General features: G+C 40.7%; 1 protein-coding gene across 1 annotated transcript; it reads left to right on the top strand.

Moving 5' to 3' along the window:
- The first annotated feature begins 5,773 nt into the window (after positions 1-5,773).
- Positions 5,774-14,498, top strand: slc25a33 (solute carrier family 25 member 33). Its single transcript, XM_079526485.1, has 7 exons — positions 5,774-6,143; positions 8,928-9,107; positions 10,934-11,011; positions 11,900-12,000; positions 12,489-12,555; positions 13,216-13,496; positions 13,652-14,498. Exons 1-7 carry the CDS (start codon positions 6,103-6,105, stop codon positions 13,849-13,851), a joined length of 948 nt encoding a protein of 315 aa, XP_079382611.1. The 5' UTR covers positions 5,774-6,102; the 3' UTR covers positions 13,852-14,498.
- The last annotated feature ends 3,053 nt before the right edge of the window (positions 14,499-17,551 follow it).

Below are 17,551 nucleotides of genomic sequence, written 5' to 3'. Positions count from 1 at the left end.
CGCTTGTGTAAACACATTGTTTTGCTACCGTTTCCTATGACTAGTTTTGAGTGTTTGTGTATGAGATGAGATGAAATGAGATATACTTTATTGTCCCACAAGGGGAAATTTGTCTTGGGCAAAAGCGCACTAGTACATCAATGTTTAAAACACACACAAACAATAGCAGCATTGTACAAGGTATAGTATCACAATAGTATCACAAGATAAGAACTGCAAATTTGCAATCAGAAAGTATGAATATAAAATGTACAAGAGAGTATTCACCAGGTATAAGAGAGTATCACAAGGTAGAGTATCACAAGAGAACAATAAGTAACAGACGAAAGGTCAAGAAGTCCCTACTAAGAGCTATGAACTACCGTATGTGGCGATACTTCAGTAGAACAATTGAAGTGGGAGCAAAACATTGCCCGTCTCCGCCCCTCCCTGACACCCTCAGCAGCTGAAACCCTCATCCACGCCTTCATTTCATCCCGACTGGACTACTGCAACAGCATCCTCTACGGCACCACCACAAAAACCCTCAATAAACTCCAATATGTTCAAAACTCACATCACACCAGTCCTTCAGTGGTAAAAAAGGAGTGAGAATGAAAGAGATAGTTTTTTAGGGGTTAGAATAGTATAAGTGCGAAAAGAACAGTGTGTCTCTCTACCCATGTGTGTATGCAGAGTTTCAAAGTTTAAACAGCTGTGGAGCTGTTTCCTCCTTGTCTCTGTGACGTGAGTGGTGGTCTGACTCTGGTCTACCAGTAGAGGTAGTTGGGAAATACTGCAATATTGCACTACTGTGGGAGGGTTCATTAAAACTAAAAGCAGTTAAACTGAGAAAAAAGTTTAACTCAGAGAGACCAACATTTTCTCTTAGTTTTACATACGAAAATGCATTATGCTAAATTAGTGTATGGGTGAAAAGACTGAAGACTGAAGGTTTTTGATTGATTGATTGAAAATTTTATTAGCAGTTTGCAGAATTACAGTACATTTCAAGCACAAACTCAATACAAAGGCTGTTAACTGTGAGTGGACGACCCAATTAAGCATTACACTTGTTTACAACAGGGTCCACCATGTTCAATTCATCAAAACATTTAGAGACGTACAAGTAGACACTTCTATACAGACAAAGAACAGTACAGGAATTCATCATAATGGAGGTAAAAAGGGAAAAGAAACATATACAGTGAGGGGAAAGGGGGGGGGGGGGGGCGGTGGGGGGGGATTGAAACCACCACAGATTGAAACCACCACAGATTGAAACCACCACACAATGGAAAACAGGGAGGAACTGTTGGAGGTGTTGGAGGTGAAGTGGAATAGAAATGTAAATTGGAAAGTCTTTAGTAGGCTACAAATGATGTCCAATTGTTGTGTGTGTGTGGCTTTGTTTCATAATAGTACAGGGTTGAAACCCAGTCTGTCATTATCTGCTGTACTGTACAGCAGATACTGACAGACTGGGTTTCAACCTTTTGTAGTCACTGTGTTGACCTCTCAGGTAAATGGTGAACAATTAGCATTAAACATAAATCCAACAGAGCCTGTGGGACTGCCTTTGACCAATTTAGCTTGTGACAAACTACACCTAAACAGCATTATGTAATTGTAACTCAAGGAGTAGGTGGCAAAGGAGTGGGGGCCTAGGTTACATAATAATATAGCATATTTTAATGTAAATCTTGTGTAATTGTTATTCTTTTACTCTATACATTGCATGAAACTTTCAAATTTAAAGCAACTGAAGCTATGTGAAGGTTTCATCATGTCAGTCCAATGGGTCACAAAGTAACTGAACGCATATACTGTTAATGAAGACAGTCCCAATAAGGACAGTATTACAGACATAATTAAAATCTATAGAATCTATAGGCTATAGAACAGTTAATAGTCCATAGGCCATAATTATGTATCTTACAACAATCTTCAATTACCACTCAAATTGTACAGTTGCTTGGTACAGTATACATTATTTAAATGTTGGTTGTATTTACTTCCCATGTTTGTTTTTGTTTTTTTGGTATTTTTCATTATTTATTATTTGCGTTGTTATTTTCTACTTCTGTCCTACGTTTATACTGTATTTAAACATGTTCCATCTCGGCACCACTGAAAAGAGGACTGAGTCTGAACCCTCACATGTTGGCATGGTATTGCAAAAGTTCTGCCAGCCCTGGAAGAAATCACTAAAAGGTCTAACAAACATATAATACTATTTAGGACAATTACCAACAGCATAAATGTATTGTAATTATTCTGTGATAACTGCGGTGTATATTCATATTTCTTATTGAAGACCAAAATACATGACCTGAAATTATTTGTGAATAATAATAATAATATTTAAAAACGTGTGAAAAGCAAGGTCAGCAGTTGACTGTTTTGACACAAAAATACTTTGTTATTGTACTTCTGTCCGGACAAACAACCCCCCAAGGTGACTGAACAACCCGGTTATCTGTCTGCTTGTTTAGATCCTAGATATCACCGCAGGGTGAGAATGTAAGTCAAATTCCAATCCTGTTCACACACCTCCAACTCCTATTGGCTGACAGAACATAACTTCACTTGCTAGTGACCAGTGGCCAGTTACTGTAAGTTACAGTACCATGTTCAGATGCCCTGTAGCGGATCATGCATGGTGTCATGTTTACCCCCTAATGACCTAGGCTATACTGTATCTTTGCTGCTCTTCTTATCTACAGTATATGATATGTTGATGTTTCCGGTCTTCGTATCTAGTTGTATAGCTAGCGCCCCTCATTTTTGAGGGGCGCTAGCCCCTCCTATAGCCTAGCTATAGTGTAGATTTTCTCTTACACAAACATTAAATTCCCATTGACAATGAATGGAGAATTTACGTCATATGTGGACGAGCAAATCGTCTATTTTTGTCCTACACAAAGATTGACAATGAATGGACAATTTACGTCATATGTGGACGAGCAAATCGGCTATTTTTGTCCTACACAGTCCATCACGCCTCGTGACACGTCACACCACCATATATGGTCGTCAATCCGCCACGCCTTGTGACACGCTATATATGGCCGTCTCCATATATGAAGATCATGACACTGACCTCATCAAATCCTGCATATAGCCATACATGGATCATCACCTAGATCTGCATATATGGAGCTGGCTAGCCGTCCAGCTCAGAGTGCTCAACAGGCCCGAAAATTAAGGCCCGGTCCAACCTGGGCCCTCATCAAACCCTGTACACTCAAGACACTGCCCCCACTGCCACCATTAGATCTCCATATATGGAGCTGACCTGTTCTGACATTCCATATGTTGATCTGACCTCATCAAACCCTGTACACTCAAGACATGCCCCTATATGGCCAGTACAGAATTCATTCTGTTGATCTGCCCCCCATGCCAAAGCGGTAGCGCTCGCCCAGCAGTCTGTCGTCACCCAGGCGGATGCGTGCACATGACCTGGTCGCTTCTCGCCCTCAGGGCGTCTTTACTGGTCAATAATGGTAAATTATGGCTTAGATAGCAGACCAAACATGGTATCTAATCAATAATGGTAAATTATGGCTTAATTTACCATTATTGGTCCATGTGGACTCACATCCACATGGACTAATAGGATCTAGGCCTACTGACCCGTAATGACTTATTTTAATTATGTAATATATTCATTATTGTTGGACTGTACATGACATGAATAGTGCTGTTTATTTTACACGGAAATTGTGCAGCTGGTGTTCCCTCATTACGTCTTGAGTTTTCCAAGTCCAAACAGCTTTGATCAGTTCAGACAAAGAGGTGTCAAACATGTTCACTCTTCTTTCCCCCTCTGACGGGAGATGATTGTCTCCTCTTTGAGTCATTTGCACCTGAATTCAGAGATCTCCACTTGTTGATCACCCAGGATGCAAATGGATGAAAACACTGCCCGTAGATACCCAGTATTTGAAATGCAAAACGTGGTCTATGCAGACAGAATTACTGTTCTGTACAAAACAACAACAGTCCTGTACAGAAACCAGACCACTCACTGTCTTCAAAAAGTACAGGGGGTGGAGTCGTATACTTCTACAAGTTAAGATGTCAAATATAGGCTACATTAAAATATCACATCGTAACTTAAGTTATAGAAGTAGTTCTTTTATTCCTCTTTTAGTATGATAATAATCAGTGGATACGACTTTCACTGTCCATGTTATATATTACCCGGACCTGGTGTCCCCATCACACAAAGGGTTAATAATGAGAACTGTACATCCATACACTAGGCTATATGTTCTTTAGAATTACAGATCATGAAAAGGAAGGGATGTCCGCACACTGTTTCTCTGCTCCCAGGAAAATCTTTTATTGAAGTCAATAAAAGATTTTCCTGGGAGCAGAGAACATCCCTTCCTTTTCATTGTACGTATATTTTTGACCAGCACCTGTAGAATTTCTGGAGATGTGCGTGCTTCCTGTTGGATGCTATCTCTTAGATAGCAGATCAAACATAATCAATAATGGAAAATTAGGCTTAGGTCATCTTCTGTTGCCTTGCTCATTTAAATCATTAATCATCATCATTAATTCTTCACCTGAAAACGGAGTGCCTCAGTAGTACCTTTTCCCTACACCTGGTCTACACCTGGTCTACACCTGGTCTACCTCACCACAAGCATAACTTTTTGGCTTAGGTTGGGCATTCCATTATTATTTTCAGAGATTATTTTCAATTCATTAATTTGACACGTTTTACTTAAGTGAAAGTATCGTACAAGTTTCGACATTTACTTGAGTAAAAGTACAAAAGTATTGGCTTCGAAATGTAATAAAGTACCAAATGTATAATAATCTTGTATGAATAAACTCAAGTAAAGTAAAAAAAAAAGAAAAAGAAAAAAAGAATACCTCAAATTTGTAAATGCACTTAGTTAATGCACTTAGTTACTTCCCACCACTGTGCCTAATAAACAAATCTTAATCTGTCCATATTTTTATATTTCAGAAGCTCTGTTGAGTAGAACGGTAACCAGAAGAGTTACATTGTTAAATTGGCTATTTGTCCAAAATGTAAAAGAATAAAGAATTGAGTAAATTGGTCTAAAATAGGCCTAATAACTTTGTAATAAATATAAGTATACATGATTTGAAGCAACATAAGAACATGCTTGAACATCTGACATTTAAGGCCTAAGATCTGTTGCAAATAATCACTCCAAAATCTGTTGGCCTGTCAGCCATTATGTATGGTAATAAAAAATAAGTTAAAGGGAATATTTAGGTCTGATAAAGTATTCTTGCAGACCATTTTCCGAAATCTTACAAAAAACCCTAACCTGCAATGTTATAGGTGCCCACTTTCCTGTATCCAATGGAACAACATAAGGTCTACATAACCTTTGAATTAATGCAGCACTTTTGCAGTGTCTGTTTTTAAACCCACTACTAGTGGGTTTAAAATACAACTAAACCTTAGTTAGAATGGATACAGTGGCAATATTTAACACCACAATACAACAGGAATACGTGTGTGTACTGTTTTGTTGTGTTGCGGTTCTGTTGATGCTTATGTAACAAAAAAGGTGCAACAGGGCTCTCAAGTCATCAAGTGTAACAGAGAAGAGCAGAAGGCCCCACACAAAAAAACACAACAGATCTACAAGCTAACAACGCCTCGCTGCGCGACGCGTTGTTAGCTTGTAGATCTGTTCTGAACTTCTGAATCTGATTCTTTTGACGAGCGTTTGGTTTTGCTACGTCATGGACACACCCCCGTGTCCGGCCCCTCATCATGACGCAGCTGCCAGCTCACAGACACACCAGATCAGCAGAGTGACTCGTGAGCAGACAGTAAAGCCAGAGCTAACCGCTAAAGCACACTGCAGCAACCAGGAGGAGTCGACCGCTTCACGGAAAAGCCGGTTGCTGGAAAAGAGGAGGACAGGACGTGAGTCAGACAGCCCAGCTGCTGCTTCGATTCGGTGTGGTGGCAAGCCTTCCTTCCCCTCCCTCCCTCCCCACAGACAACCCTCATCAACTCTCGCTGAAACATCCAAATTCTTTTTCATTTACAAAGAAGAAGAGCATGGTGGCGGTGATTGTTTAAACTAAGGAAGGAAGGAAGGACGCAGGGCAAACATGGCACAGAAAGACACGCTGTTACATCTCTTCGCCGGGGGGTAAGTTTAGTGACATTTTATGTGTATTACGGTTTCTCCGTTTGGAGGAGGAGGAGGAGGAGAGAACAACGGGGTGGACGTACTGTACTCTGCGGATCTTTTTTTCCCCGTCGGGCACGTGCATGGAAGCGTGAACTCTGTCCTTCACGTGTTCGACGTTTTGTATTTTAATGTATTTAAATAATAACTAGTTATGCTTATCGTACTGCACCAGTAAGCTTAGTTTTGCTTAACTTTTGTCCTGGATAAGTTAAAATATTATATGAACACTGCAGTAATCCTCGTTGTTTAGTTTCTTGGGGTGTGTGGAACACACGAGAAGAATCTTTATTTACACAATCCCAAAACCGGATAAACTAGCTGTCATTCCTAGCCATGCTAGCTCTCATGCTAACGCCAGACAGCTAGACAGTCACCATCTACTTCCAGGGAGTCCTTGTTAAGTTGTATGTACTTACGGGAAGGCCCAATGTTGGCTCCAGAAAACACATTTGAATGTTGGTATTTTGTGGTAGTTTTATAACGGTGAAAAGCATATTATCCTTTCACATTAAACCACACTGGCCATGTAATGGTAGCTCAATGGCAGGACGACACTATTTCGTTCCGCAAATTAGTCAAATCCACCTCGGAAGTCAGCCATCGCTTTGCTCGTTTGTCAGTAGTCTGTGATGGTTTTGATTCTTATCTCGTGTTGTGTTTTTAACAATGACATTGACAGTTGACAGACACTTGAGGTCAAATTAATGTCAAAATAAATAAATATAATATTTTGTTTTCATAGTGGTCTCAATGCCCGGCATAATTCGAGAGGTTGAAAGTGTCGCAGTCATGAGACTGACCTTAGCACAATGTCCTCTGCTGTTACATAATACTTACAGTTCTAGTGCTTCCATGACAGCCGGCCGGCCTAGCCTGGATCTGTACTGACTGAGCATGGCCGTGTTATTTAAATATCATATGGATGCGAAAGTAGCCGGTTTTCTGCATATGTAATGTCTGCATTACATTTGAATGGCTGTTATCGTTGATCAAGAACGACATGTTCTAGTTCTACTCTGTGCAAACAAGTCTTAGTAGGCTTTCAACACGGAGGAAAATATACCGTAGGATGTAAATCTAATGAGATGTGTATATACACACACCCACCATACTTGTTGACTATAAATTGGGAAGTGGTTAGTATTGAGCTTTTTTATGATCCCAATTGTTGTGTGCGTGGCTTTGTTTAACAGGTACTGACAGGCCGGGTTTCAACATTTAGCAGCTGTCACTGTGTTGACCTATTGGATGAATGAATGGTGAACAATAAACGTTAAAGATAAATCCAACTGAGCCATGTGTGACTGCCTTTGACCAGTTCAGTTAGTTAAAAAACAAACCGGCAGGAGATGTGGGCATAGTGCCATGATATAAGTTTAGTGTGTGTGTGTGTGTGTGTGTGTGTGTGTGTGTGTGTGTGTGTGTGTGTGTGTGTGTGTGTGTGTGTGTGTGTGTGTGTGTGTGTGTGTGTGTGTGTGTGTGTGTGTGTGTGTGTGTGTGTGTGTGTGTGTGTGTGTGTGTGTGTGTGTTAATATTAACATGTGTAATGTTGTTCTCAAATGTATAGAATACATGTAAGGCAATGTTGCAGTTTAGATTTTTTCTAGATTAGGTTATGTTTTTTTAATGTTGTAAGCCTGAAGGGAATTTGACTGCAACTTGTTGATGAGGACAGCTGTTGTTGATGAGGACAGCTTTCCCTACGGAGATTAGAACCAACCTACCTAACCTAGTGCATGCTGATGTGACATACACAGTCATTTCAAAAGTGTGTAACATACAGTAATTTTAAATGTGTGTTACATTATTTCACATGGCCTATAATATATGCCCTATATCATAAGGAGAAACAGGAACTTCTCTTGAATGCATGCCATTATCCCATCTTTGGGATCGGTGTCATGCGCACAACAGCTCTTCTTTGTCACCTCACTTCAGCATCAGCACAACATTTGTTTGTCAAAGTAGCTTGTGTGTGTGTGTCGTATAACAAGTCCACATCCAAAACCATGATCAGATTTCGGACCATGTTCCATTAGATGGAAAAGGTGCATTGTTTACAGATGAATGGGTTCATGGCTAGGTCAGCTGTATTGGACAACTTTCTTCAGACACAGCCAGTAGGCCAGTACAGTAGAGTAGAAGATAATCTGACTAATCTGATTTAAACGGGTCAATGGCAAGGTGGTAGATCAGATTGCTTATTAACACTACACTAGTGGGAGGGGAGCAGGCATTATCTAGTATAAAACAAAGGAGTTTTAACTGCATAATGTGGCCCTGGACCATAGCTGTGAGTAGACTTGTCAAAAGGTGTTTAAACCGGTATGGTCCTTTGACTCCTCTCTATAAACTGGGAAAGGTACATCTGAGATGTCCCTTCTCACAGCAGCAGTGTCTGAGCCCTCAACCTTTTGTCTCTGATGTGTTGATTTGAAACAGTGGCAACAGCAGAGCAAATGGAGAGGAGTCATTATTTTACCACAACTGTTCATGACCTAGAGCTTGCACAGCTGTGTTTTCATGGGAAAAGAATTTCCCTCTGCTGATGTTGATAGTCTCACAATCACAAATCTCAGGAACACACTGTTCTAAGAAGTTTAGGCGTTGTCTTAAATAGTAAACTATATGTAATGTGATATGTAGTATAGGTTCATTGCATTGTGTCACTCACACATATACCGTATTCCACGTTGCAGTCCCTAATCCCCCATGTTTGTGTAATTGATCTGTTGTTTACAGATGTAGTGGTACAGTGGGAGCAATCGTGACCTGTCCCCTGGAGGTACTGAAGACCCGGTTGCAGTCCTCTGGCCTTAATCTACGGCCTGTCTTCCAGGTCCAGCTGGGTACTGTGGGTAGTACCGGAGTCATCCGACCAGGGCCAGGCACTGTTACGCCTGGTCTGTTTCAGATTTTACGGTAAGACTGATGTTGGTGCTGTTGCCGTGCAAGGGACACTTGCTGTCTCTTGAGGTAGTATTTTTCCACTTGCAGACAGCATGTTTTCTTTCTTTCAGCAGGGTACACCTTTTGTTCGCCAAAACTATTATGCTGGGAAGGGCATAATTATACAGCTGATGTCTTGCTATAGTCAATAGGCACTGAGAATGTGGGAAACACCAACGTTGCTGTTGTGTAGGAGCATGCCATGTAATTGGGATGCAAACATGGTAAAATAACATGTTTTGGGGGAACTTGTGTAAACTCCAGGGTTGCATGTTTCAGGTCCAGGGTATGCATTCAAGGGCTTCTTCTCTGCTTTCCTCTGCAGCCTTCATTTGTAGGCCATAAAGCCTGTGTTATGTAAGGAGATGAGGAGATTAAGTATACAGTATCCTGCTATGATGTAGTTCTCTTTAACAACTGTGGCAGGGAATGATAAGATATTATGCCACCAAGTCCAGAGAGACTGAAATGTAAGAGCTCTTCTGGCTCTGAAGTACTTGGCCACATGTGCGTTGAGCTGTTTTGGGGTAGGGTAGCTTGCACACATGTACCATGGAAGGAAGTTGGGACATGCAGTGCAATGACGTGCATGAGGTTTTAGGTGTTATGTTACAGTACATGGAGCAGTGGTTCCCAAACTGTGGTGCGTGCACCCCTTGTGGTGCGCGAGCGCCTTCTAGGGGGTGCACGACATGAAAAGGCTAATGGTGGTGCTATGTAATTTTAAATATATTATGCCAATATATGACAAGTATATGCAGAATATAGCCTATGCTGCATATATATATGCCATATTCAGATTCATATATGTGGATAAATAGGAAAAGTATGTCACTCTCATTATAGCTTATGCAATTAATACTGTATTTCCATGTGGGGGGGGGGGGTGCATCAGGGGGAGTAACAGGGGGTGCATGACCTAAAAGGTTTGGGAACCACTGGACTAGGGTGGTCTCAGTTGAACTGGAATTGACTGGCAGTCAGTCTGACAGCCCTGTACCTAAAGGCCTACTAAATGTGACTGATGGCATGTATTTATATTATTATTTTGAGGGGCGCTAGGCCGCTAGCCCATCATATGCCCAGCTTTGAGTATTTGTGTAAACAAACATTGAAGACAAAATCGGACCAATCTGAAGTGAGTGTCGCAACAGCGCCCCCTGTTGGTACCCTAAACATAGGGACACAGAGACACCACCAGGGACAGACAAAGCTGGGCATTGGAGCTCAAAAATGTGTAAACACAAACATTGATGTATGATGATAAGAGCGCTCCTCACTTCACACGGGTGTGATTATTTACTTTAAATCCATTAGAATGTCCTAAACTGTAAGGATGCTATTTGTGCATTTCACAGAATTGGGATTATAAGAGATAAACACAAGATGCAAACTCTGATATTGTATAGAACAGGTTTAGGTTTATTAGTAAGTACGACTTGTCTACCCTTCCCCCTCCTTCACCTCGCTCCAGTCTGGCCAGTTTGTCTGCTTGGAGAATGAGGGTCACTCTGACAATAGTTGAAAAGAACATGTGGCAATGGCCTCCACATGACAAAACAAGCATACAGAGGAGACATGTTTCATGGTGCATTACCTGGGCCAAAGACAGTTCAAGCAAATATTAGGAAGAGGGGGCAGGATGTTTGGAATGGATTCATTCCAGTAGTAGTGACGTTTTCAGACTCTTTGTGAACATAACACACTTTGTTTATGTAAAAACATATAATAAAGTCCTGGTTGGCAGTGTGTCCTGAACTAAAGCTAAAATATTTTTTCAAAATGTTGTTCTATTTCAGGTCTATTCTAGAGAAAGAGGGACCAAGATCACTCTTCCGTGGCTTAGGGCCAAACCTTGTCGGTGTGGCCCCCTCCAGGTACAGTAACATCAATGGTTACAGAAGGCATATACACATTTTATGAAGTCCATTGTCCACTGTCTATCTTTGCTCGGATCCATTTTGTTGTGGTTGTTAGAAGAAAACGATGTGTCTGTTAAGTTTTAAGTGTTCCTGTAACAGTTTCCTGCCATTGCAGCATAAAGTTAATACAGGCTAGACTAGATTTAGATTTTGTTTAAACAGTGGCTTGTGAAAAGTGATGTTCCCTTCCCTTACAAGTAGTAAGTGAAGGTTCAGCATTTTCTGGGTCTGATAAAAGTTTGACCCTTGTGCTTATCTGTGGAAAATATTAACACACAATAACAAACATTTTGCTATGCTTTTCTTATATTTTTAAAGTTGTACTTGCGTGGAATGCATGCACTGGACAACTAGGAAGGAACACTGCTAATGCATACGATATAGTCTATACCTCAACTATAAGTTAACATTTGAGACTGAACTGAATTACCCCACCCACTCACCCGCCCGCCATAGTTAATGAGTAGTGAATGTATGCTTATTGATGAGTGAATTGGCTACTGGTCTGATCTACTAACCACTTTGGAAAAGCCAACGTTCAGACCGGCACCAGGCCCATCGCTGCAGCCTAATGCTTATTCAGCCCATTCTGGCACTTTAACAGGCTGTTCCAGAAGCATAGCAGAGAGTGCAGACAGAGGATACAGATGACTCTGGACACACTCTGTCAAAGGCTCACGTGTGATCTTTACATAATCACATGGCAGTTCTAAAACGACATGGCCTTATTAAAGATGTATTAATAGACTTGGGCAACACACGTTTGTCTTGGCAACAGTTTTTATTTATTTGTTGCTGTGCAGATGTCTCATTGTTTTCTGTTTTGTTTTTCTTCTATTTTAGAGCCATCTATTTTGCTGCGTACTCCAAGTCTAAAGAGATGTTCAATGGGGTGTTTGTTCCCAACAGTGGACCGGTGCACATGTCTTCTGCTGGGTTTGCAGGTGAGCCATGTGAATGTTGCCCTTTGTTTGTACATGTCTGCCTTATCGAATGTGAATTATACCACAGGTCGTTTCGAGGAAGCAATCTGATTGGTTGAAACGGCATTAAACCAGGTTAAACCAGCACCATTCACCACCTAATCAAAACAAAGAATTCAGCTGCTCTGTTTTCCCAGAGCACTAGCAAACTCGGTGGCTACTTAGTTTTAAGGGTAACTGTTGTATAATTGCAATATTACACTTGAGGGTGTGGTTTAACGTGATTATTGCCACTTCAGTGATGCTTGCTCATTCCTCACCGCATCACTGTCGTGGCAATAATCACGTTAACCCACACCCTCTCGTGTAATATTGCTTAATTAGACACAGCGTTGTGTAACATAGGTCTCTCCATGTTGGGTTTTTGCTACCAGTGTGAATCGGTTTTGGATGAAAACCTTGCTGTACATCACGCTGGTGAATAATTCAGTTTCCCCCCCCATCCATAGCCTTTGTTACAAACTCCCTCATGAACCCTGTGTGGATGGTCAAGACGAGGATGCAGCTGGAGAAAAAGTAAGTACAACGCTTAACTTCCACTCAGCCTCTGTGCATCCATTATTAAAGTGTGCAGAGATTCCAGACTTATTTTAATGTTGCGTAAGATAAAACGGCATGCCTGGGATTTCTTGAGACTTTGACGCCCCCTGGTGCATTGTGAACTTTAACGTGGGCCTTCTCTACGAGGCTGTCCTTGGTTTATGCAGTGCATGCAATTTAGCATGTGACCATGTCTGTAAATACACACGCTGACGCATTTTGGTGCGCTCAGAAGAAGAGTCTATATTTGCACTGCCAGTGTCCAGTACGTGCACAAGTATCATGTTAGGTCACACGATTAACTCTGTTAATGAATTAAAGACACACAAGTGTGTGTGGGAGGTCAAAAATAAATGTGTCAAGTGATTTTTATGATCATCTTTGTCAAAGATGCATCTAGAAGTCCCTTTTGTCATTAATGTTTTCCTGTTATGCTAATGTCAAGAAACAAACTTTCAAAACGTATTCTTGAATAAAGCAAAATAAATCTGCTATAACCAGTGAGTAAAGGCTGCAAGAACTTATTCCTTTATTTTTTAGCTTGGAACCCGAGTATAAATACAAACACATCATCATTCAGCATCTCTGATATGTCTTGTTTTGACACTGACACCTCTTACCTGTCTCACCCTTTAGAGCCAGGGGAGAAAAGAAGATGAACGCACTGCAGTGTGCCCGCTATGTTTACAGAACAGAAGGTATGAGGGGCTTCTATCGGGGCCTGACGGCATCCTATGCTGGCATCTCTGAGACGATGATCTGCTTCCTTATCTACGAGACGCTGAAGAAACGCCTCGCTGAAAGACAACTCAACTCCGCAAATGGTGTAACGGACAAAGGAGCAACGGACTTCTTGAAACTTATGATGGCAGCTGCTGTTTCAAAGGGTTGTGCTTCCTGCATAGCCTACCCACACGGTATGCATAATATATTATATCCTACAATTTATAATATTGTTGCATTACATATTTTATTTGTTCATCCATTACAACTGGTGATCTCTCATTTTCTGATCTTTGAAGTTAAATGCATTATAGTTATTTTATTTTTTTTACCTTTCTGTGTCCTGCAGAGGTCATTCGGACGAGACTGCGGGAGGAGGGCAGCAAGTACAAGTATTTCTTCCAGACGGGGAGGTTGATAATGGTAGAGGAAGGCTATGCAGCCTTTTACAGAGGACTGGTTCCACAGCTGATCAGACAAATCCCCAACACAGCCATCGTTCTCTCCTCCTATGAAATCCTGATCTACCTGCTGGGAAATTCAAAGTGACGATGCATTTTAAAGTTTGGCCCATCAATTGATGGGAGGCACACAACACCCAAGGCACATTGGACGAGAGACATTTGAAAATGCAGCATGTTGCCTTTTTTCACTTTTTTTTTTCTTTCAATGGGCTGCTATAATGACTGTTTTTTTCTGGTGGAATTTGAAGCAGGTTTTACTGTTATCCAAAGACCTACGTGTATTTTTATTTTATTGACGGCATGTCATTAGAAGGGTATCTGAATAGCTCAACAGTTGCAGTACTGTAGTGTTAAGTTAACTAAATTATTTTATGTATTTGTTTTTTGTTTATTACCACACTTGTCAGTTTTCTTTGCTTATCAGTTGTGAATGTATAGAGAACCATCGTTAGCAGGTTAATACAATTGGGGAAGGCATTCAGAAAAGTACTGTTCTTGGAAAACCACCACCATGAGACTATAGTGAGATTTTGTTTATAATTTCATTGACACAGAGTGGTGGATTTTGAAGTTTGAATTCTATCAGAGTAATTAATTTATCATATTTTTCATTATCTACAGGCTTATCTGTATAGTTCGATTGTTAAAAATATGCTTATCTTTTACAATATAATACGAACTTGAATGCTTATTTGACCAGTGGCTCAATAAATTGCTTCAAGAAATTGTCAATCATTTGTTGGGATAAACCTATTGTAAGGTTGAAGTGAGTGCTATTATATCAGGCTTCTTTACAGGGAGCCAAATGCTTGTTTTTAGGTAATTTTATAGCATTTTTGACATGGTCAGACATGCAATAACGTCCCATTGTAAATTAGACTGCGAAACAGAATTAAAATAAGGAAATTGGTGCATCTAGTACTCGGGATATGTAGCTGATTATACATTATCTGGACTATGCCTTTAACCCGGTCGATGCCAAACTTTGCACACACACTCCCTGGATGCCAACGATGAACCTCTGCCCCGCATTTTCCAGAACGGCCTGTTATAGCGCCACCATGAGGCAGTTCACATTTTTTACCTAAAACTGCACCGATCTGTGCATGCACACTCCATAGAGGCCAAGGACAAACCTTTGACCTGCATTTTCCGCATCTGCCTTTTATAGCGCCACCAGGAGGCCGACTTTTGTAAAACACATTTCTTGATATTACTCCTCCAGATTCTGTCCAAAAATCTCACAAATCGTTACACAGTATCTCTATGGTCATGTGCTCAAGTCGGATCTGTCCGATATTTCATATTCCATCCTAATTGGCTATAATTGGCTTTCACAGTTTGCAAGATTGCCCCGTTTTGAACAAAAGCCTCAAATCATGAACGCAGCATGCAATTTACGTGAAATCTTTCACACATTTTCTTACTAGGCTGAGGAATATATCCCACCCTTTTCACATTGGCCTGTTATAGCGCCACCAACAGGTTGATTTTTGGTGGAGACCTGTGCCCAGAAGGGCACTTTTTCTAGTTTGTAACTCAAATGGAGTGTACAAATGATGGTTGCAACTTGCATTAAGGTCCTTGCAGACTGGACTTAATTAAAATACAATTGTATTGTGTACAAGAAAATGTATTCTATATCAATGCTTGAAATGTACTGTAATTCTGCAAACTGTAAATAAATTCTTCAATCAATCAATCAAAACGAAATTTCAGGGTTTACTTTGCAGTAAATCTGACTATCATTACATAACGGGGGATACAAATTATGTTCAGGATGTCAACCTATTATAAATTGCTGTAAGGAAAGTGATATATTGGGATGCTTAATCAGCTGCAGTATTTGGTGCTCATTGCTTATCATCTGCATTTATAAGTCATGTGTCTCAGAGAGAAAGGCAAGAGCTGTGTGTGTGTGTGTGTGTGTGTGTGTGTGTGTGTGTGTGTGTGTGTGTGTGTGTGTGTCTGAATGAATGTGAATTTAATATTACTGGATTTAAAACATTCAAGCGATTGAAGAATTTATTAACAGTTTGGAGAATTACAGTACATTTCAAGCACAAGTCAATACAAAGACTTAACTGTGGACGACACCATAAAGCATTACATTTGTTTACAATAGTGTCCACCCTTTTCAATTCATCAGAACCATCTTGAGAAAATTAATTACAGCAGTAGATCAATGAACAGTCTGCCGTTGAATCACACTGTTCTATTAATGACAGTTCCTGCAGTTGAACACTGAACAGGGCTGGGAATGTCAGCCCATGTTGGTGTTCTTGGTCACACACCAGCAGGAGTTGGCTGCTTGTATCAGCATACAAGCTTAAGCAACAGACATGTTGGGGTTACAATCCTTTTAAAACCAAAAGGACTGTTAACCCCTTAAACTCTATACTTTGTTGACTGGTGTCTCCCAGGGCTTTGTCCTTGGACCCCTCCTTTTATCTCTCGACTCCAAGTGTCCCAGTGCAAGACATTGTGGGTGTGTAGATCAGCTATTTTTGCTGTTCACCTATTTTCGCAGAATGTTCACTAATCATGACATGTCCAGAATAGCCGCTAGTGTTCATGTGGTTAAGCACTCAATGCATCTTAATGATATATTGAATTTAATTTATTGAACACGGAAGACATTTGTCAAAGTGAATAGCTCTTAAAATATGTGGTGCATTGCATGGTAGCCTGATTGGATGGCCTGTCCAATGGGCACATTAGTTGAAGTAAAGATATCATGATTGAATGCAGATGAACCTGGATAATTTGGAGATGAGCCATAATTCCACAATGTAGTTTATAAATTATAAGCAGGCTTTTCATGCATATTCTCCACAGTTTTGTTTATTCAAGATTTCAGGGTATACAGTAAATCAAATAATATGACAGTATATGTGACACACCCATATGGAACATACCAAAGAGATATTTTCATGCATATTCTCCAACAAGCTTCTGAATGCCTGCTCAGCAGTGCACTGGATAGAGGCTCTGTAGTTTATGATAAATACTGTATGAAATTAAATAGAACAAAGTGAAACACTGACATCAATGTTCCTTTCTTTCCCTTCCGTTTAAGTGTTTGCATGCTTATGATAAGACCAGCTCAGTGACATTGTGGTTTGAGTGACCGCCCTGAGACTGGGAGGTCTCTTCGATCCCCGGCCGGGTCATACCAAAGACTCTAAAAAGTGGGACCCCAATACCTCCCTGCTTGGCACTCAGCAACGGTTGGATTGGGGGTAAGTCCTTGCGACATACTAGTGTCATGTCCAGGGGGTGGACTTGTACATCAAGCTGCCTCATGCTACAGAAACAGGAGATAGGCACTCCTGCCCTATATGGACCTCATGGCTCGGCAAGGCTTACTTACTATGCTTATGATAAGCAACCACAGCTAAAGAAACTTGAATGAAAGTAAGAGGACTGTCACACTCATAGCAAGAAAGCTCACATTTACACTGGTAGGCCTATACATTCCTGGTCTGGAACACCATGGAAGTATATTGTATATTTTATTTTATAACAATGCTTTTAATACTACCCTCCACCCACTCACTAAATCAAGGGAAACAACACAGTCAAATCCAAAGTGTTAATTATCTATTAGTGTAAGAAATCATTTGTCGACATGGCCAGAATTATTGCAAAATACTCTTGCTATGCTCCACCACCCGATGTACTATGTGGCTCCACCAACCAGAACTAGATTCTGCCAGTTATTGTAGCAGTAGCTGGTGCAAGCTGGGTGTTTTCTACATGAACAGGGAAGGAAAGCATACTGT

The sequence above is a fragment of the Electrona antarctica genome (genome assembly GCF_951216825.1).
Source record: "Electrona antarctica genome assembly, chromosome: 2".
Classification (NCBI taxonomy): domain Eukaryota; kingdom Metazoa; phylum Chordata; class Actinopteri; order Myctophiformes; family Myctophidae; genus Electrona; species Electrona antarctica.
Note: the sequence above shows the minus strand (reverse complement) of the source record. Positions and strands in the feature narration are given on the sequence as shown.

Excerpts from the sequence above, each read along its gene's own strand:
- slc25a33 (XM_079526485.1), top strand. The coding sequence starts at position 6,103 with ATGGCACAGAAAGACACGCTGTTACATCTCTTCGCCGGGGG. Across the intron at positions 9,108-10,933 it reads GGTCTGTTTCAGATTTTACG|GTCTATTCTAGAGAAAGAGG; the intron begins GTAAGACTGATG and ends GTTCTATTTCAG. Across the intron at positions 11,012-11,899 it reads GTCGGTGTGGCCCCCTCCAG|AGCCATCTATTTTGCTGCGT; the intron begins GTACAGTAACAT and ends CTTCTATTTTAG.